At 48.0% G+C, this 21,674-nt stretch overlaps 1 protein-coding gene across 3 annotated transcripts in view; it reads right to left on the minus strand.

Annotated features, from left to right (window-relative positions):
* The window catches only part of PRICKLE2 (prickle planar cell polarity protein 2), a 103,884-nt gene that overhangs the window by 24,148 nt on the left and 58,062 nt on the right, over positions 1-21,674 (minus strand). For 2 of the 3 annotated variants that reach the window (XM_027892414.1, XM_027892416.1), the window contains one exon: positions 7,412-7,595. In XM_027892414.1, the coding sequence (XP_027748215.1) occupies positions 7,412-7,595 (184 nt within the window). Of the gene's footprint in view, positions 1-7,411; positions 7,596-17,606; positions 18,142-21,674 lie in introns of those variants that run through there. The other variant, XM_027892415.1, reaches the window with a different exon arrangement.

The following is a 21,674-nucleotide window of genomic DNA, read 5'->3' on the forward strand; positions in this document are numbered from 1 at the left end:
TTGGAATGACTGAGTTGCTGGGATGGACTACAAAGCAGCATGAGGTGTCCTGGCACGGGTGCCGACTTGCTCAGCCCTCACAGCTCTGGCACATCCAGCTGGGCAATCCCGCCTGGCTTTCATGAAACCAAACAAACTGCAAAACCATCTGCAAGGTCTTTGCAAAGAGCCCTGTGAGGGCAGGACGTGCTGGCCTGTGCGCAGTACGGTGTCTGCACACGTATGTCCCCAAAAAGGGGACCTTGGTGGGTCAGCCACTGCTCAGGCACAGTGCAGTAAATCAGCACACACAGTGGAATCTGCTCAAAATACAGGCACACAGCATTGCTGGACATGCCCAGGACAGTATCATTTCCCTTAGGACCTTACTGGGGTACCACAGCCATGGCAATCCACCCCACACCACCCAGGGATGCGGCCCAGCAGCACAGGGAGCTGTCAGCACATTGACGTGCGTGCGCTCAGTCACAGCCCCGTCCCCGGCTCGCTGCGTGCGAGCTCCCACAGGATTTGGCTGCAGTGGGGGGAAGGCAGCCAGTGGCTCTGACAAGCCTGTGCTGGCCCAGGCGAGCAGGGCTGCTCCTGTGGCTTGCCTGCTCCTCCCCAGTGCCGGTTTCGGAACACATATCAGGCATTAGTGATCTTTTACACTGAGCACTTAAAACTGACAGAGAAACAAATCTGACGCTTTGGTATTTCTCTCATTCCTGCTGGCCTTCTCTGGAAAAGCAACGGGGAAAAAATCCCAAACAAGCCACATGCAAATAACCTTCCCAATGTGTCTGCAAAACACTGCAAGTGCTTGTACACGTCAGCTCACACATGAGCTCCACAGATGACAGCACGTGAGAGCCTGGAAAACGGGTTCAGTGTGCTTTGGTCCAAACCTAGCACGTCCTCCTTTTCCAAGGCCACTAGGATACAAAGCACTTATTTACTTCTTGAAGCAAAACAATCCTTACAGCAAGGCCAGATGCTTCGAAACAGAGAGGAGAGTGGGAACTGCTGCCCGGGTCTGCGAAGCGCGGGGATACAGCCAGGCACGCACCCCAGAGGGATCCAGAGTGCCCCCCGAGACCCTGAAACCCCAGCTGGGATAAGACCTGCATCACCCCCAGACCCATGAGCATGCCCATGTGCCGGCACACGGCGGCGGGAGGCAGATGCAATCCCTGGCGCCGGGCAGTCCGGCATCCCGCAATGTTGGGCTTGCTCTTGGAAACCCACTCCTAAGGCAGAGGGACAAAGGCAGGGAACAAAGGAAAAATAATTTTTCTAAGTGCTATTTTTTCTGGCACGCTCTGCAGCTCTCTGCACGCTCCTCTCCCAGGGCTAACGGCAGCTGAGGCGTCTGAGCGTTGCTGCTCCCCGGTCGAGAATGACATCCATTCCTGCCAAGCCTTTGGAGCAGCTTTTGGTCTGTAAGAGATCCCGCGGAAACATTGCTTCCTGCTGGCATCAAAGAGGAACATTTGAATGAAGGCCGTACATCCACACGTTTTAGACTTGTGAAAGTGTATGACATGATTTTTTCTTTTTTAAGCAGAAAATGAATTTGGATTAAAAGGAGCCAGATCAGTCTTTTCAATAGCATCCAAGAGCGGTCTGTGCTGTGAGGTCCTGACCGGCAGAGCCACTCTTCCAGGGCTCAGGATCCCCTGGAGCATCAGAAGTGATAATGATCATCTGCTGCATTGATCATCGCTGATCATTCCCTCGTGTATTGCACTTAAAATGCTCTTGGATTTCTAAGGCGCAGGGTAGCACGCTACCATAATGCTGCAACATGGAAAAGCTGTAATTTTTTTTTCCAGCACACTGGAATAAAGCTCCAGGACAAGTTTATATTGTGTAGTCCAGGGTTTTTCAGTTTCCTTTTCCACTCCCTTCTCCTCCCCTGCCTCTCACCTCTGCTGACCACCGCACAGCTGCTTCAAATTTCACAACTGAGCAAACCATGTCAGGTAAGTGGTTCGACTTCTGTGGCCCACCAAAAGCAGTTGACTCCCTCCCTTATAATAAGATTGTTCAAGGATTAAGTAATTTTAACAGCTTCCATGGGTTCACCGTGATCAGGCCAACACCCCAGGATACAGAAATGGAGCAAAAGTCCAGGCACATGGCTTTGCCATGTTTTCTTTTGCAGCATGGATGTACTCACACTCCTCCATTCCCTCTGCTCCAGGGCAGAGGGAACAGCTCCAGGATCTCCTAACCCGCCCCAGCTGCCCCCAAGTCACGCAGCAACGGCATCAGACATGGAAAAAGCGTTCCATGTGCGGGACTGCTGCTCCATCCAGCAGCTGGGAAGCATTCGGTACAGTCCTATGCCTGGAGGCTGGATTTAGACAGCTCCAGCCTTGAAATAAGAGCCGCTAACTGCCAGGCTATTTAGATACCGAGAGAGTTCACTGGGAAGGTGATGGACTTACCGCTACCTCAAAGTGAAACTGGAGAGCTTTTAAAAATGTGCTGAAATGCAGCTTTTGGCTTAAAATACTCCAGCATGCACGTGTGTTAGGGGGCAAAATGAGAGGCAGCTGCAGCTCCTGGGATTGGGGTTCATGAGTTACAGCTTCTCCTCAGCACACTCGGCTTCCCATCCACCCTGCCCGGCCAGGAAGGGAGAGTTCTTCGTAGGGCTTTTGTCCTTCTTCTACCAGATCATAAATTAGCTTCTCTGCTCCCCATTACTACACGTTTGGGTCACAGGATTGCTTTCGTCTGTCTTAATCCTTCCTTGCTGCATGCAAGACTTTAGTCTCTAGAGAAGTGAAACAGTTTGCTGAACTGAGAAGTGTCAAGAAAGGACAAGGAGGTACGATGCACTTGACCATGACCCACAGGCACAAATGAGACACATTTCCCCCTAGAGATGCCTGGCCCAGAAAATGTACTTTCTACCACACCAGGGCAGTGAAAATGGGTATCTTTAGGTAAGGTGTAAATGCATGTTCAGTGTAGGTTCACCTCCACTCTCCTTTCCTCACGTCGTGACCTGAACGGCAACTGATGAAGCCTGGAGGTTTTATAACTCAAGCCCTTGCTGCAGGTCTTGCAAAAGACCCAGAAGAGGAACTAACATGTATGTCAGCCCCTGAATAAACTCCCTGTGACAGCTACAAGTTTCACACCACTGCAAAGCTCTTGAGGTCCAAGCTCTAACGATTGCCTTAGAGGAAAATGGTCCCCTGAACTAATTTTAGTTCAGATGAGATTTTCGTAACTTTTTAAGGGACTCAGCCAGAGCAAGTGTACTGACAACAAGACAGATTTAAGTTCTTCTGGCACATGCAAGGGTCTCGAATGTTGGCATGCTGGAGCCATACAGAGAGCTGCACCGCAGCTGAAGTAGAGCTCCATCTTTTGTGTAATTGGAAATCTCTGCCCATAACCAGCTGCTCCTATTACTGAGACACAATAAAGACAGAAATCTTCAAAAATCCCTTGTATTCAGAAATTCAAGCTGGCATGTTATAACCCCTTTGGATTTCTCCAAACCACAGGCCCAAGGAATTCAAGGCTGCACATTCACATGTATTTACACATGCCTTCCTTGCCTAAAAATGTGAAAAACACATCACAAAAGGACTTATTTTTAAGCATCTGCCCTCAAAACTTATGTCAGTCCAGGGAGAATCAGCTGTCAGACTGCCAGCCTCAGCAGACAAACTGGCTCCTGAAGTTGCCTCCCCTGACTTTGCAGCCAGGCTCGGTCTGGGATCTTGATTTGCTGAGGACACGTTTCTATCAGTGCCTGCCCATTTCAAGACTCTCACAGTTATTTCTTTATCCAACCATTAAACTGCAGGCAGAGAAAAAGAGTATTTCTCAAAGCCTGAGTCCAGAGCTTCTGTACAGCCACCTCTGCCACTCCTTAAATTCCACAAGAGGAGCCCCTCTTCTGCCATAAGACAACTTCTCACTGAGTTCCAATCCAAGTGGGATTAGACCCCACAGGAGCCTCCTGGCCATCCTGTGTAGCTGATTGCTACAACAAGAAACCACATTTTCTAATCACTTTGTAATTTATGGAGCTCAGTCTCGGGTTTTTACCCATTGCTCTCCCTGTTGGCAGGTTGCCACTGAGCCTTACACCTCTGATGGTTTGAAATCTCTTCCAATTTCCTGCCTGAATGCATTTGGAGCCCATTTATATCTATTTTCTTGTGCCAAAGTTGGAGCTTGAGTAACTGCTCTTCCTCCTTAAATGCATAGGGAGTGATCATAACCCTTCAATTTGTTAGGCTGGACAAACCAAGCTTGTCTAGTCTCCTCAGTGAAATAGCATTTCCAGTGTCCTTCTAGTTTATATCCCTCTTCTTGAGCAGAGATGGCAGATAGCTGGTTTTCTGGATGAATTTTTATCCTACCTTATTATAATTTTTTTATATTGCTATCTTAATCCCTGTGTTATAAACATATTTAGAAATATATGATATTTATGGCTTTTGAGTAAAACACTTTGTAATCTTACATACTGATGAGTCATAATAAAAGGGACAACTTCCAGCTCCACTCCTCATTGCAACGTCTGGATCAATATCTGTGAACACTGAACCAATGCTTTTTTTTCTCTTCAGCAGTGGGCATTGAGGAACCAACAAAATTTTCACTAGTTAACAGGTACCACAGACCAGCTGATGCCTGAATTAGAATCCAGGAACCCAGTGAAACCTTACAGATTTGAGTCAATTCCCCTTTAGATGACACTTAATAATTTAACCTTGGGATTGAAGGGACTCTGCAAATTCTGAAATGACCTGTGGATACTGCCAAAAACCGATGTCATGTTTGCAGGCCAACTCTTTCCCGCTGAAATCCTGTAAATTGCTGCGTTGAGTGAGACATGAACGCTGTCTCCCAAGAATAGTGAGGTAGGAAGGCTGTCGTCCAAGCATAATAAGAAAATTGCATTAGTCTTTCAGGGGAACACTTACCTCCCCAGTTCATATGCTGTGCAGAGATTTTAATAAAGTAGAATATTGCAGAAAAAGTTGTTTCATTTCATCTGTTTCACGTCAAAAAAAGAAGACAGCGAAACAGCAGAAGGGAGAATTCTCTGCCTGCAAATCTGTATTTTCAGCCCAGCCTGACAGCAGCGTCCTCAGCCAGGGTGGAGCCCACCAGCTGCTCCACAGCACACACTGCCTTGCAGGAGCTCCACATCATGTGCACATACCTGACTTATTGATCAAAAAGTCACAGGTCTGTCTGCAGCCTTGCACAGCTCCAGAGAGTCACTGCAGAGGTATCTCCTACCCCTCAGGAGGCAAATGACCCTTCCTGCATGCTGGGACACTCCCAGCCCTGTGATACCTCCTGGAGAAATTCTGCATCCCTGGAAGTGTTGAAGGCTGGATGTGCCTTTGAGCAACCTGATCTAGTGAGTGGGCGGCATCCCCACTCATGGCAGGGAGGGTTGGAACCAGATGATCTTTAAAGGTGCCTTCCAACCCAAACCATTCTATGATTCTGTGAAATTCAGGGTGCTGCTCTTCACCAAGGGACAAACCCCAGCCCTTCAGTGTGGCTCTTTCACAGCCCAGGGAAGTCACACCTGGCACTTGCACAGCCCGGGGAAGTCACACCTCGCTTTTGTCTCCTTAGTGGCTCATCTAACATGTGAAAAGTCACGGAAGGGCTGGTGGATGAGCTCTGCTGGATGGATTTCAGTGCCTGTCTCTGGCTCTGCTTACGGCTGCTCTTCATCTCCATGGTGATTAGAGACAGGTCTGAAGTGGCAAATCTGCTAAAAGGCCCAGCGAATCAGTCCGAGGAGTGCAATGAGAAAAGGGAGTGTTCGTATCGAGGAGCACTGCGACTTCTGCAAGAAACAGATGCTGGAAGAACCTAAAAGCACATTAACCTGGGTAATGCACGAGATGTCAGTAGCTACTGATAGAGCTAATGGACTTCTATTTTCTCCTGAGCATCCCAAACTCCCTGATAGCACAGTATTTCTTAAAGAGCACCTCAGGTATCAAAGAAGAACACAGGCCTTCTGGAATATGTCACCACCATGCTCAAAGTGGGTTTCAATCACTGTCCATGCCATGCTGTACTTATTAGGTATGCTGTACATATCTACCTGGTCAGGAGTCACCTGTCACTAAATACCTGTATTTCCACTCAAAACAACAGGAACATGGGCCAGCTTGGGCTCCAGAAGCCACTGTCACGCCTGGACAGAAAACAGTGCAGAGAGCAGGTGGCACCAGCTTGGGTCTGATCCTTCAGCAGGAGACTCCCCAAACCCAACTGGTTCAGGTCCCCACAGCATAAAGGACCAGCAGAGCTAGTTCAGGACCATCTGCATTTCTCCACACACCATGTCTTGTGCCTCCTGAGAGGCACAAAGGGAGCCTCTAACATAAGGAAGGTGACAGAAAACAAGGCTGTTGCCTGATTTGCACGGTTGGATGGCAGCAAATGAAACACACGGTGCTGTGGAGTTTCAAGCGGAGGCTGGAGCAAGGCTTATAAAGACAAGGAAAAAACCCCAAACCACCAAACAACTGGATTTTCTCTAATCAGACAGATAATATTTACAGCCTACGGGTGGTGCCAAAATATTTCAGGAAATGCCTAAGCCGGTCTGAATAAAAGCTCATGAAAACACAGTATTTAAGGACAGCAACTACAACAGTAAGAATGAAAGCTTTCCACCCTCTCCCAGCCTCCTTACACAATTTAAAATGATTGCCATAGCAATTATCAAGGCTAAGCTCATTTTGCAATCTCCTCTGCAAATTAAGTTCTGAGTTGAACATGTAAAAGACCAGCATAGAAACCAAAGGAATCATGTACACTGGAAGGAGTAGAATCAATGCCTGCTCCGCACAGACAGCACGCTGAGGTCTAATCCATCCCGCTCAATTCCTGCATCGAGAGACTTGAGCTTTATTTGAGCTATTCCTTCCAGTAAGGCACAAACATCATGCTTGAAAAACCCAAACCACAAAGCCTTTGGCCCATTTTTCAGAGTAATCTACCAGCTTTGACTGTCTGCCCTGGACTTACCACAGAGCGGAGCGGTCCAGGAGGGCAGAACACGAGCACTGAGTCCCTGGGGAACACTGGAGTCCCATCCCTTTTTTCCCAATGAAACATAAGTAGATACGTCTGTATCTTTTCCCTTGCCCAACCACAACAAATCCCATCCTGGAAGTATTTTGCTTCCCCTCTCTCAATTACCAGTTACATCTACAGATGCAGAAAACCACAGGTCCTTGCAAGGATCACATGTGCATTTTGCTCCATTCGTGCATTCAGACCAGATCTGTCTCTGCAAGTCTCTCTAGTGCACCCAGAAACAGCCACATGCTTGCACCCCAGAAGAAAAACCAGGAAAACTATTTCCAAAGGACATAATAATTATTTTCTGGTAACTGGGTGGTGTCGTCGTTACCTGCTCGGGCTTCAGGCCGGGCGGGACCCACGCGTACTCCTCCAGGGCGCAGCCTGAGTCGTCGTCAGAAGTGGAATTCCTCTGGAAGTCAAACATGAGCTTCGTAACCGTCTTCTCCATCTCCAGAGGCATAACTGTTACGATGTGCTCTTCCTGGGAGCACTTACAGTGAAGGCAAATCTTTCTGCAAGAGGAGGAGAGAAAAAAATAGAGGAGATGTCCCAGTGAGTTGCACTTTAAATAAGAAAGCAAAGCGATTCCTGCCAGTTGCTGGCCTGCAGAGACTAAACTCAACCCTTTCTTATGCTCAGGCATTTCCAAACGCGGGATTTGTCTCTTACAGGGAGGAAATAAAAGTCCATACTTGCTGTAACAACACTTGGCAATCCAGCTGAGTCAGACTGCCCAATGTTTTGGGATATGCAATTGCTTGTCCCTTTACTGCACCACGAGGAGTATTTCCAGGGGCCAGCACAGGCAAGGGCCATGCACCCGCCTGGTGCAGGTTGACATGCCAGCTGTAATTGCAGAGTTGTTACTGAATTTAGGACAGCTGAGCACTTCACTAATAGGGAAAATGGTTGATTGACTGGGAAGCTGTGAATGACAAGTCCCTTTAGCATGCTGATAGCATAAATTTGCTTATTAAAGTAGCATAAAAATTGATTATAGTCTGAACATATAAAGCTAAATTAAATTAAGGAAGGCTACAAAAACCACAGTCACACTACAATGGAATCTCAACCACCCTGCTCGGCAGCACTTGCTGCAGCTCAGCAAAATAGGGAGGAAAGCACAAGAAGAAATGAAAGAACAGCCCACAGGTTGCAATTTAAGAGCCATTAGATTAGTTCACTGCAAATATCACTTATTCTTAACACTTCTTTTAAGGGGCTCTTCTTCCTGCAGCTTGTGGTCTGTGAGATTTTCTTCACAGGTTTGAATCCAGCATTTATCTGCAGGGCTGCAAGGACAACACACAATCACAGAATGGTCTGGGTTAGAATGGACGTAAAGATCATGTAGATCCAACACCCCTCACCACGGGCAGAGACACATTCCACTAGACCAGGTTGCTCAGAGCTCCATCCAATCTGACCTTGAACACTTCCAGGGATAGGGCATCCACAAGTTCTATGGGCAACCTGTGCCAGGGCCTCATCACTCTCACAGTAAAGAATTTCTTCTTAATATCCAATCTAAATCTACTCTGTTTCAGTTTAAATCCATTTCCCCTTGTCCTATCACTACGTGCCCTTGTAAAAAATCCCTCTCCAGCCTTCCTGTAGGCCCCCTTCAAGTACTGAAAGGCTGATAAAGTACTAATAAGGTCACCCCAGAGCCTTCTCTTCTCAAGGCTGAACAATCCCAATTGTCTCAGCCTCTCCTCACAGGACAGGTGTTCCATCCCTCTAATCATCGCACCCCTTCACCAGGGTAACAGCGAAGGACAAACCTGGCTGAAAACATCCCCCAACAAAGAAAAAGAGGTTAAAGAGAATGCTGATAAATTGGCTTCTATTTCTGAAAACTCAGTGCTCTTCCACAGGCTGGGTCAATGGTGTCTATTTTAAAGCAACCACACAGGATTCTGAATTAATTTGCACTAATGAAGCGCCACTGACTTCTGAGGAATGAGATAAGATTTCACTTGGGTAGCAGAAGGGAGACATCTCAGAAATAATAAGGTACCACACAAAAAGCAAGGGAAAAGTCAACGCTGCCATTGCAGGTTTCTCTGCTCTAATGTAAAACAAAGGAATTCAGAGGGAAGCAACAGTTAAATCCAGGGGCTGGAATTTTCAAACACCTTTCCTTCTTTTTCACCACTGTGTACAAGCCAGCTAAGCATACCAGCACTCAGATCCAGCTTCAAGTCTGAATTTCCATTTGGCCATTACAGCACAAAAAATGCACTCCAGCAAAAGTCAAGAGGCTCCGTTAAGTCAAGCCAGGGAGATTTGCCAGATTTTCCCATTTCCTGCCTTTCATCAGATCTAAACCACACAGCGACCCCCACACACCCCAGCGTCTGGTTTGCGTCCAGTCGGAGAGTCTTGGCATTGCCTCTGGCTGTTTCCTTAAAAAATAATCAAGGTACCATTTCATGTGAATACTTTAATTAATCAGCTACCGTGGAAGGGCGCTCTGCCTCAGTAAAACCACTGCTCTCATTGCTGTCTCCATCTCAATTCAGCCTATGATTAAGAAGCAGCTCAATAGGTAACAAAATGTTAAGAATAATTCATATCTCCAGAGCCCCAGATTCGGCAATAGAGATAGTTATTCTAATGGAGTTTAGGACTTCTTAGCCAAATGTTAACTTTCAGGACATAGATCACGAGCTCCAAAGGGGGACAAACCCAACAGTCCATGCTTGGATAGGAGCAATGCTGGGAGCATAAGCGCTCCAAAGTGGAAAAAGCCAGCCTGCAGGTTTCTGCCTCCTTCCCGTCTAGACACATCCTGTCCAGGAGATGAGAGATGGCAGGAGAGCATCAGAGGTCTTGGCTTTTAATAAATGAGATAAATCAGGACTTGTAATAACAGTGTCAAAGAGTGAATAGGTGAGATGTATGATCAAGTAGACCCCAGAGGTCATTCATTCCCACCACTATCCCACAGCTCACCCCACCACATACAGCCAGGAGCTTAAGGACTGGGTCAGGAAGCTGATTTACCCCACCCTCCCTCCTGCCCCATCCCAGGCAAGGAGGTATTGCTGGTGAGTGGCTTCCCTGGTCAGAAAAACAAAGGATGAAAATGACACAGGTAGCCTGTTTACTCAGCAGTGATGTCCCCAAGCCAGGACAACTTTGCACCATTAAAACTCGATCATCTCCAGACATGGGGTTTCTGCCACCTCCCTGGGCGAACTCTACAAAATTCAAGATCTTACCTTTGAGATATTGTTCCCTTCCTTTCCCCTCATTAAAAGCAGAAGATTAACAGCTTTAATTACAATTTTCTTTACATTATGATATGTCGTTTCATGGGAACAATACCCAGTGTCCTAGGAGTGTCTTTCCACTTCTATGATCAGGTTTCCATGACTTCTTCACATATGTCTCACTTACTCAACTTTATTTTATCCTCTTCCAGCTCACTATAATTAAAAATAATTCCCTGTAGTAAAAATTTAATATAAAAATGTACATTTCAAATGTGAGATGAAATTGGAAAAAAACCCCAGTGTTCCCCCACCGCACGCCCAGCAGAGCGGCACAAAGTGAGACAATGCACGTGTCAGCGCCCAGCTGTGCGTGCACTGACCAGAGTGACAATGTGCTGTGGGTGCTGATGCCACAGAGGAGAGCTGGTGGGTGGGTGTTGGAGAGGAGCAGAGCCTTGGCTGGCAGGCTGCCTGGCTGCTCCCATCACCAACAGCTCGTTAGTTATTAACGCGGGATGAGCAGCAGAGCCTGGAGATGCTCATTGTGCCGCACACGTTACCACACACAGGGTCCCGCAGCCCAGGTGGGGTGGTACCTCCTGCAAAGGGAAACTCATTAGCTTGTCTCTGGCCACACACAAGCCTCACCTCACCACCACCAAAGCTTCAGCAACAGCAACTTCTGCTGCCTGCGCAACCTCACACAACTCGAGAAGAACGTGGGCAGGTGTTTTTTAAGCACAGATAAATTAACGCCAATCACTGTCTGGAAATCCCAGCTTCATTCTTGTGCCTTTCCACCTTGCTCTCATCCCAGAGAAAGCTCTGCGAGCTTGTCTCAGGGAAGTGACTCAGAAAGATCTCCAACATCAGGGAGGACAAAAGGCTGGAGATCTGTCGGACATGTTACTAAAAGCTGGGGACATCCTGAAGCATCACTTCGTTCCAGGAGCTGAGAGGGGGTGAGCAGAAACCAATTAAGTTGTGTTTCCCAATGAAGCAAAGAGAGCTGACAACACGACTGGCTTTAGGCATGGAGGGTAAATAAAGGAGCTGTTAAGCAGGAAAGAAGGGAGGAAAGAAGAGCAGGAGCCAGCCAACAGCCAGGCTGCTGCGGGAGGCTCGGGCTGGGGAGCATTGGCAGGGCTGCTCGGCACGGAGCTGCACACAGAGCTGTCCTGTAGCGCGGCCAGGACGGCGGGAAGCAAATGGGGAGAAAAAGAACATTTCCTGGTGTCAGATTTAGCTGGAAAGGAGCCTGCCTTGAATTGACTTCACATGGCACAAAGCAGCAACGGCTCAAAAACAGACTGAAAAATTTCTTCTCCTCAAGGCCAGTGCTTCACGTCATGAAGTTACAAGATGGATGTGCTTTATTTTGCACTGGCTGCTTTTGCGTGCTGCTCTTGGCACAGTGGCCAGTCCTCTCTCAGAGGAGGCTCTAACCCCCATCCCCAGTCACATCCCCACCCACACGTTGGTGCAGGGGGACAGTGCAAATAGATCCACCACCAGCCCTTTTCTCTATATGGATGACAACAGGAAATCTGAAGCAAACAGGACCCAACACACCAATCAGAGAACCTGGCTCCCAAGTCCCTCTCACTTGGGATGCAGAAGCACACTTCCAGCCTGGGTCCACCCACATACAGCTCTGTGTGAACCCAATTGACCCCTGAGGTCTCTGAGATGAGGCAGTCCCCTTGTTGTGCACTGTGGTTAGCAAAGCACAGCCTCTGCCATCTTTGGAGTCTCCAACAGCCCTTTCATCACAGCAATGGCACCAAAAAAAAGCTAAACCACGCTGAAAACACTAGTGCTTTGCAAGAGGCTCTGGAGAGAGCTGTGAGCATGACCCCAGCTTTCTGAAGAAAGATGAGGTCGCCCTGCTATGAAAAACCTGCAGACTCCAAACTGGGAAAGCAGAAGCAGAGCTAAAAAGCCAAGGAATGGGGATGGGGGACAGCCTAAAAAGGGGGTCCTTGCAAATAACGAGTAGCTCCAGCAAAAGAGCCATGTAAGCTGACTTCTTCCAGTAAACAGCCTGTGTTTTTTGGGGTCTGGGCTGGCACAGGCAGGATGGAACTCCCTGGGGTTGTGAGGGCAGCACACCCCTGCCTGTAGGAAAAGCTCCTTGCTGCAGGGCTCTCCTCTTCCAGCTTGGTAAGTGGGCATGCAGAACCTGGGGCAGCAAACAGCACCAAGGCAAAGTGTGCCCAGGCTGGGACCCGCAGATATTCCGAGGAAGGGCAGTGCAAGAGCTCAATCCCTTCCTGACAACAGCAAGAATGAAGGCAGAGTTTAAAATTGTGGCAGAAATGTTAAAATTCCTCTCGGACAAAGGAGGAACTCGGTAAACAGTCCTTATCACCTACCAGCCCTGCTTATCTCTGCTTCTCACTTGTTTCTTCTGGGATGGAAATAAATGGGCTGTATCAGGGAGCAGCTCAGTCTCCAGACAAAGCAAGAAGCAAGAATGCCACGGCCTTGCCGGGCCATGCGATGCTTCTGCTGCGCTCCCTAAGATAGGATTTGCATGCATTTGTGCACACATTAACATGCAAGATCTGGAATACCTCAAAAACCAATTGTCTGCTCGGCTAGGATGGGGTCTGTAAATGCAGACGGGCAATTCCCTTCCCACTTGGCTTCAGACACACAGCAGTCCTATTTCTTTCCAGCCTCGTGCCATCATTCTGATTGCAGTAAAGCTTTTGGGTCAGCCAGTCAGTAAATCAAAAATCACAAGATTTCTCAGAAAAGGGAGAGGCTGAGGATTTGGGGCAGGTCATGTGACCCCTGAGTCTCCTAACAAGGGAGTCTTAATATCCCTGCTTGTTACCTCCTCCCCTCATTTGAGAGTTAATGAGGCATCTTCCCATTCCGAATGAGCTTCAGCTACACAGACCCATTTCTCCAGACCCCACAGGCAGGGCAAACATTTACCTAAAGGAAAAAATTAACATAGTCCTTCACTGCTACAGGCAGAGACAAGCAGCTCTTCTTCAGTACAGGCACTGCTCTCCAATTCCACAGACTGGGAAGCTGAGGTGTGGAGCAGCCACAGGCAGCACCCAGCCATGGCTTCCCCCATCAAATCCCTGAACATCAACCCCATCAGAGGAGCCTTTGAGCTTTTGTGTTCAAAACAGCGTTTGGGCTGAAGTTCTGACTCTTTCTCCAACATCTGTAACACTGTATTTTGAACTAAATGCTCCCAGCAGCCCCCAGCATCTGCTGCCCATGGCCACAGGTTCCACGGACCTCAGTGACAAAGCAGAGTTCCTCTGGATGAAAAATTTCTGCAACTTCCCAGCTCTTACAGTCACTTCAGCTGAAAAAAAACCCCAACGACCAGTGGGAATGAACTGCAAAGATTTTGCACTGCCTGGGCTGAAAAGGAAGCTTAGTGAAAGCTTTTACCTGCCCAGCTGGGGTGCAGGAGGAGGAGTGAATCAGACACAGGAACCTACAGTAACAGCAATTCGAAGTCTGAGGACAAGGTGCCCTTGGTGGCCTGCAAGGACAGCCAAGGGAAGCCAACACTGACTTGACACAACATGCTGTGGGAACAGCTGGCTTGAAAGATCAACATCAGGTAGTAGCAACAGAGCAGGCAGAACAGCAATGCCAGGAAACCAAGGAAGAGAGAAATAATGCAGCAATCAAACCAGTTGCATCCTACACATGGAAGTCCCTCAGATACCTAGGGAAGCATGTGTGGCCACCCATCTCTGTAAAGGTACACAGTAGCTGGGGAAACAGTGAGAGGATGGAGGAGTAACAAGTCAGATTCTTCTCCATTTTCCCTATCCATCCTCTCTACCCACACAACTTGCTCAAGGTAAGTCAATTTTCCAGTGTTGTTATATTTTTAGTTCCCCCTTGACCTCTGCAGTGCCAACAGCAGCAGTTGGGAAGGTATCCCAGATGACATTGAAGCTTTTATGACAAACCTCATTTCCACTCATGGAAAAATTCTCCCTTATGGATAACGTTGTCCATGCTTGGTCTCAGGCTGGAGACTAATTCTATTTTTAAAACTCATTCTTTACCGTTGCAAAAGCTATTCTTGCTTAATTATGAAAAAGAAAAGAAGTACATCTCCAGTATTGCCAGTTGCAGCCAAATCTGAGCAAAGGCAGTCTCTGAGGATTTTCCAGTTGTTCTGCCTTCGTGGTCAATCAGGACCATCCATTTGAGAAGCAGGTGGAACATCTGCCCGTGGGTGCCCACTGCCCTGTCCCCAAACCACTGCTTTCCCACGGCACAGCCCAGGGCAGCCTCCAGGCTTATTCCAATTCTGCTGGCTGTGGTTTGAGGCACCTCATGGCAGTCAACAGCCATCAGCACACCAGAGGAGACCAAGAAATTAGGATAGAACACAACACAATGCACAAAGCCCCAAATTCCTCATCTAGCCCGCCTTGGTGCCCTCTTAGGCAAACAAGGAATCACAGAACCACAGCCCCAAACTGTGGCCAGGTCTTGCAGCAACACCTCAGCATGAATTCAAACACAACCAACCTTTCCAACCTGTGGCTAATTCACAGGGAGGGATGTGGGGTGCATCACAGGGCATTTTGGGGAGCCCAGGTGCACCTCAGTGCTCTGCAGTGAACACTGGTCCCTGCTTGGGCTCCAGTTTCTCCTCATGAGCTGGGTAAGAGCCCCAGAATGTTTAAACACCCTCCTAACCTGAACCACACTGCCAGGCTGCTCCCATGAGCTGCAACCCCTGACACGAACCACGAAAATTCTGATGCATAAAGATGAGATGATTAAATTAATGGAAATTAATAACTCAGCAGCTCTCAGAAGAACTCTCTACTTGGAGCTCTCAGGAAATTTTGCAGAAGACTCAGTATTTTTTTTTCATAATAGAGGCAAGACAGACGTGGGCAAAGTGCTACACACCCATGCGAGCCGCAGATCAAGCAAGTGGGAGAAAGAGAAGAGGCAAAAGAAGCTGCAGTGAGCCCCAGCCTCTTGCCCAGCCATGCTACCAGGAGAAAAGACATCCAACAGGCTGCTCTGTCACATCCAAGACGACGGAGGCAGCCTGCCAGCACACAGGCTTACCACTACTCTCAGCATATTTATATTAGGGGGGTTTCTTTCCCCCTTAAAGGTCCAGCTCTTAGCATACAGAAACAATAACAACCACATATTTTTCCTCAGTCATGGAGAAATGCAAACCACGAGTTTTCAAGCTGAAGAGAAGAGCAAGCTCAGTAACAGCGGTAGTAACCCTGAAGCTGGTGGGCAAACAATGCTGAAAACAATCTCGTGACTTGGAAAGGCAGAAGGTGGTACAGAATGGGCAGATTCAGGAGAGGGGTTTGGTGTCCCCCATGGCAGGACAAACCCTAACTCCAAGGACCCCAGAGACCAATGGGGTCCCTGGCTGATGGGGATGGGGAAGTGGAGGTAGCAGGGGAACAGGCACAGCAGGACTCTGCCAAACTCTCTCTCTGGGCTCCACATCCAAGAGCCAATGTGGGTCTGTGTGACAAAGCTGTGTCCTATCCTAGGAGTTATCTTGTCAGATTTTACTTATACCATTGGGTGGCTTTTCTGCCTTACAAGATGGAGAGATGAGGTTTTTTTCTGCTTTGTTCTTAAGTGAACGAAGAAAATTCTCTCCAAGCCTGGGGTTCTAGCAAGATTTGGGCCCTGCCCCTGGATTCAAACCCATCTCTCTACTGAGAAGTCTGTCTCTGTTCAGCATGTGGATCTTCACTGTCTTCTCAAGTTTGCATAACCCTGGGCTCTCCACAGGCAGTATTTACCTTCCTGCCCCTCTCTTTCCCCCATCCCATTCCAGGCTCGTAGCCTGTCTCTTCGGATGGGCTAAGCTAAGCGGGTTCCCAGCGACCTGCCCTGGGGCTGTATGTGCTATTTTAAGGGCCTTCATCAGTTTGTATTTGCAGCATGACAAGCAGAAACCACTGGAAGCTGTAAACACGCTGCAATCCCAGCTTCTCCCAGGCACTATGTCCTAAAGGAAAAAAACTGGCTGGATAGGCAAAATGCTCAGAAGCAGGATGAGCCAGGCTAAAAACTGTCATTATATCAAAAGTTAAGGCTTAGACGGCGTCCCTAGAGACAGGCAACATCGACCTGCTTGTGAAAGCAAACACTGCCAGCCTGATCCGTGCCTGTGCCGGCTAAGCCCGAGCCAGGCTGCCAACAGCAAGTGCGCAAGGCTGGGTCATTCTGCTAAGCTGAGCCTGGCTGCTGGAAAACACACAACGGGAGGAGATTAAAACACGAATCAAAATATAATCTTGTTAGCTGCAGACAGTTTTACTTCACAAATCTTTATCACAGGCTCAAGCTGGCACACTCATAAACACAACGCAGTGATGCGAGACATGTAAGTGCTCCCGCAGTAGGCGAAATAATCGCTGAATGAAAATAAGTCAGATAAGTTACAAGATAAGAGAGTTAAAACTGAAAGGATGACACTGCATCTGGTGCGAGTAATTATTCTGGCATTTTTCTGTCCAGCGCTAATCCTCAACGGCTTGAAAAGATTCAGTCTGCGTTTCGCACCGCCAAGGAATCATGACTAGAAAACAAAGAGTAACGGGATTAAAATCTTTCTACGGTCACAGGTCACGTCTGTGTCACATCTGCTTAAAAATGTTCCTTCAAGGGACAAGGAAAAAAAGGAAATTGGACTTGAAACGACTTCACTGCAAAACATAACCCCCAGGTTGCAGTTCTAGGTTGGTTTATAGTTCGGCATTCTGGCATGAACAAGGAAGGGCGTAGAAAGATTATTACTTTAAAACTTTCTATCCTGCGGAAGGCAAAACCACCACAATAAACATCTGAACAGCAACATCCTCATTCACAGCCTGAGCCTGCATACAGTCTGCTCAAAAAATACGCAGACAGCACAGGCTTCCAGGAGCTGCATTTACCAGAGCAGTACAATTAACATCAAGAGAGGAGGATTTTTTATTTCCTATTAGAGGCAGCTGAGCCTTCCTGATGATTTTTAAAACACAAAGTCCATTACGGTGGCATCAGCGCTTCTCCCTGACGTCCTGCAGCTGCAGAAATGCAATTTAACAATTAACCTTTTACATCCATAAACACAGAGAACAGCAAAGGCTGGAGAAACAGCGCAGCCCCTCGCAGCTCACCACCACCAGCACACTGAGCAAAGTTAGCACGCAGCTGCGTGCATCCATGGAATGCTGCTTATTCCTCCTCCTTCCTTCTACTTTCTATCCCTCCTAAAAATCCGCGACAACTTTGAAGTCGCCGGCAAAAGGCAGTCTTCCTTACCTGTTCCCACTGACAGCGACAGTGCAGGGGGAGAGAATCCGTCGGGTTTCCGAGCTGTCCTAGCTGTGCCCGTTGGCTCTGGGCTGGTGGGCTGCTCCCAGGACCAGCGGGAGCACCGCAGTGCCATAAAGCATCCCGAGCTCCTCGGCACAGCCCACCGCCAGCAGCGCCTGCCGCCAGACGGGGTTTTGTCGGAGCCTTTCAGAGGAGGCACGAACCGACCGTGGCACGTCTCCCGAGGAAACCTGCCGTGGAAAAACGTGCCATTCCTGCCCCGCGCGTCTTAAGCTCTCGCTTCAATTGCCTCGCTCTGAAATCCAGCTCCGGAGGATGCCCCCCTCTCTGCTCCCAATCCAAATGAATCCAGCAGCTCCCCCCTCCCCACTCCAGCCTGCCTTTCACTAAATGACCCTTGGAGGTGGCAAGAGGATGTCCAATTTGCTCGCCGAGCGCAAGGCATTAACGAGGAGCGATGCAGCCTGTGGAGAATAATTGGCGGCGCGGGAGCGGCGCGGGGCTCTGCTGTTGCATTGCTCTCCTCTCCTGCATGTTAATGAGCAATGATGTCAGCAAGCCAAAGTCACCGCATCCCATCCGGACCGCGCGCCGCGGCCCCGACCACCCGCCCGTTTATTTACATGGAAATCAGCCCGCTCTTCCAAATCAATAAATCCTGTAGGCTGCTTAGGCAAAGGGACAGGGGGGGGAAAAAAAAAAATCCTCCTCGTTGGCTTGCGTGTGCGTGTTTCAAAGAGTTGGCTCCGTACCAGCAGCCCAAATTGAATGGTGTGAAGACACTAATTATCTTTTCCCCAACTATCATCTTATTTGATGCTGACCGAACCTCAACTTGCTGTCAAACTTCAGGCACCGTTTCTTAGGTACGCGGGCTATTAACGCAATGATCCCCTGGCTCCGAGCAACGTATCATTTTTCTCCTGGCTTTCAATGCCCTCTTAATTATTTTCGGCAGTCATTTGCTATGATTCCCTACTGGTTTTTAGACGCAGCGTGTTTGTGCACCAGCAGGGCTAAATATTCTGGGAAATATGAGTTATTAGCGTGGCATTTTGGTCACTGCATATTTTAATACATTTTCTTTCATACGGCCACGGCAGATGAACGATTCACACCTTTTACGTGTGTCTCAGGTGAGTACTGCGAGCCCCAGGAATACACCATCTCAACGCGAATGCTGAGGCCTCTTTCCCCTGTGTTTCCCTCCCCTTAGAAAAGAAAACGCAGAGAAGGAGCTACGCTGCCAAATCTCTTCTGCTGCTCTTAAAGTCCGTTGCTTGGGAATTCAGTGGTCACAAATGACTCTCTAATTCAAGTCAACTGGAAGAGAGTGTACTTCTCAGCTTTTGCGTTTGCAAAAAGTGAGTGATATTCAAAAAACAGGTTTCTGTAGACTCAAAAAAACCACAGAAAGCAAATAAAACTTGCCCAAAGCACAGCGCTTCTTATTGAGGAATCCATCTGGTCCGGATAGCTGGGCTTGCAAACTGCAGATTGAGATGGAGACTGGAATGCAGATTAAGCTCTGGATGGCAGCCCCAGACAAGAGGCTGTGAACTGCCAACCTCAGGATAACAAAGGGCATGAAGATGTCAGCTGGGGCTGACAAGGGCTGGGGATGCCAGCCAGGTGAATGGACACTAGGAGACACAGGAGCCAGGAACTGCCAATCTTTTGGATAACTCCAGATTTCAGAGCCCTTGATTTTGGCAATATTAGCTATGGTTACAGAACATGGGAGGATGCAGAAACTACCTCTCTGAGTCTTTCTGCAGCCGCAAATGACTTAAATATTATTTCTAAGGCTCGTAAATTAGATTTCATTACATGGAATTACACTCAAAATCTCAAGGGCAAGATCTTCAGCTGGGACAAAAAGGCCCAGCTCCCACTCGGAGCCTCCCCAAATTACTCAGCCAACTGGGACAACCAAAGAATGTGCAGAGATCTGAACTGGTTCAGACAACTTCAGACAAAAGAAAATATTCAGGGGCATTGATTAAATATTTGAGCACTTACAGTTTCTTTCATTATTATTATTATCCCCCCCTTTTTTTTTCCCCCCATTTAAATTAAATCTGCAGATGCAAGTCCAAGAGCTGAGCACTGACCCTGTTACTGCATCCAGCCAGGTCAGACCTTCCTTTCATGGAGAAAGGGCTTCTGCTGGAGATGTTTGCAGTGCCAAGGATGGTCCCCTCCAACTCCTCCAACTACACAGAGCAACAGAACTTGTAGGAAAAATCCCCCCATATCCTTCAGCTTCCTAAACTGGCCCATTTTGCGCCTTCCAGCTTGAACTGGCACTGTGAGCAGGCTGTCAGCTTGCCTCTCTATGGTTAACATGCCACGGCCCCAAGATGATTTATTTTCCCTCTTAAACTCAGAACATGTTAATTACAATGCAAAAGAAATGAGACAAAACTGAATTGGGCAAAAGCAAATAAAGAAGCCTGCTTATAAAATGGTAATGTTGAGCAGAGAAGCTGCAGAGCAGAAATTACCCGTGTTCCCTGGAAATGCATTGCTAAAAGTGCACAGCAGTGACTAAGGGCCTCAACTGGCACAAGGAATAAGAACTGCTCCATACAGCAGGTCCTGTAGGCACAAATTTTCACTGAACACGTGAGTAAGATGTCTTGATCTGCATTATCTCTCAAGGAGCAAAGGCTTTGTAGCTACAAACACTTTGGAGCAAAGTATCTCTTGGTGCTCCAAGTGCTGTTGGAGCAGGACCCCCACCTGGCCTCGCACTTGGGGGACAGGTTGGCAGGGCATGAGCCTGAATGTTCGACCTCCTTTCTTGTACAACGTGCTCTGTGTAACAATCTACAGCAGCTTCCATCACTCCACACCAGCCTGACACGATCCCACCCCAGGGTGTGTCACAGTGTCATCCCCCCCCAGCCAAGCATCCTAACACTGAGTTCTTGGCCAACTGAACACCCTAAGAAAGGGATCGCACCAGCAACTGCAAACTTTTAAGCTGATCCACAAAGATAAAATGGGAGTGAGAATCATGAGCTGAAGTAAAAGATTAGCAAGACCAATGCTTATAACACCTCAGCTGCATGGATAATTGTGAACAGAAGAGCTTTGTGTCTCCAAACAGCACGTATGATCGTCATTGCTCCTGGCAGACTTCTTGTTTCCAATACTTGCAAATCCAAATATCCACAAAATCCAACAACCAGGCTCTTCTGAGACAAGAAATCAGATTAGAAGCTGCCACGTTTGGCCACACAACTGTCTTAGGGAAATGGAAATGAGCCCTTCCTGCTTTGAAAGCTGCTGGTTCGTTGGCAATTGCTCCACATTACAGTTACCTACTGCAAGGCTTGTGAAAAGGTCATGTGTTGGAAAAGCTCCAGAAGGCACACAAGATTTCTTGACGGATACTGCACATTATGCAGGTGAAATGGGTGTTTCATTAAGCAACAAGGAGAATACCGAGCTGGTGGAGCACATTATCAAAGGTCACGTGAAGGACTCGCACCGTTACGAGGACGGATGCTAACAACTGCCAGCAACGAAGCAAATGACACGGAGTAAAAAGCTACTGAAATAAAGAAGGAGCAGGAAGCCCCTGCTTCAGTGCAGAGATGTGAGATGGACAGCTCTGCTTGTAAACGTAGCACCATCTTTCTTCCCTTTGTTGCTAATTTTAATGAGAAAGAGCCAAACCCAGCCAACTTTAAACTTTCTGCCAGTTACACAACTCATCCCTACAGCTAATTTAACCAATTATTGTAAGAGCCCACATTTCATAAATGCTGCATTTTATCACCTTGGTGTATTGATTGTCTGTCAATCAATAGGGCTCCATGTGACAATGTTGACTCTCCTGATGACAATGGGCTGCACAGCACGGCCACACACAGCGACAGCAGACTGGTGCCCTCAAGGTCATTGGGCTACTAACCTGATGAATGTCAGACTGAGTCGCCTTTCTGAATTATTTAGTGAGCATCCTCTGCTGCAGCGTGCCAGGGCACCACACAGCACTGCTACCTTGGGATGTCACAGAGGCTCCAGCCTCTGCTGCCCCGA

Source organism: Empidonax traillii, unplaced genomic scaffold (genome assembly GCF_003031625.1).
Source record: "Empidonax traillii isolate 1590-97213 ecotype Southwest subspecies unplaced genomic scaffold, ASM303162v1 scaffold351:size1117198, whole genome shotgun sequence".
NCBI lineage: Eukaryota > Metazoa > Chordata > Aves > Passeriformes > Tyrannidae > Empidonax > Empidonax traillii.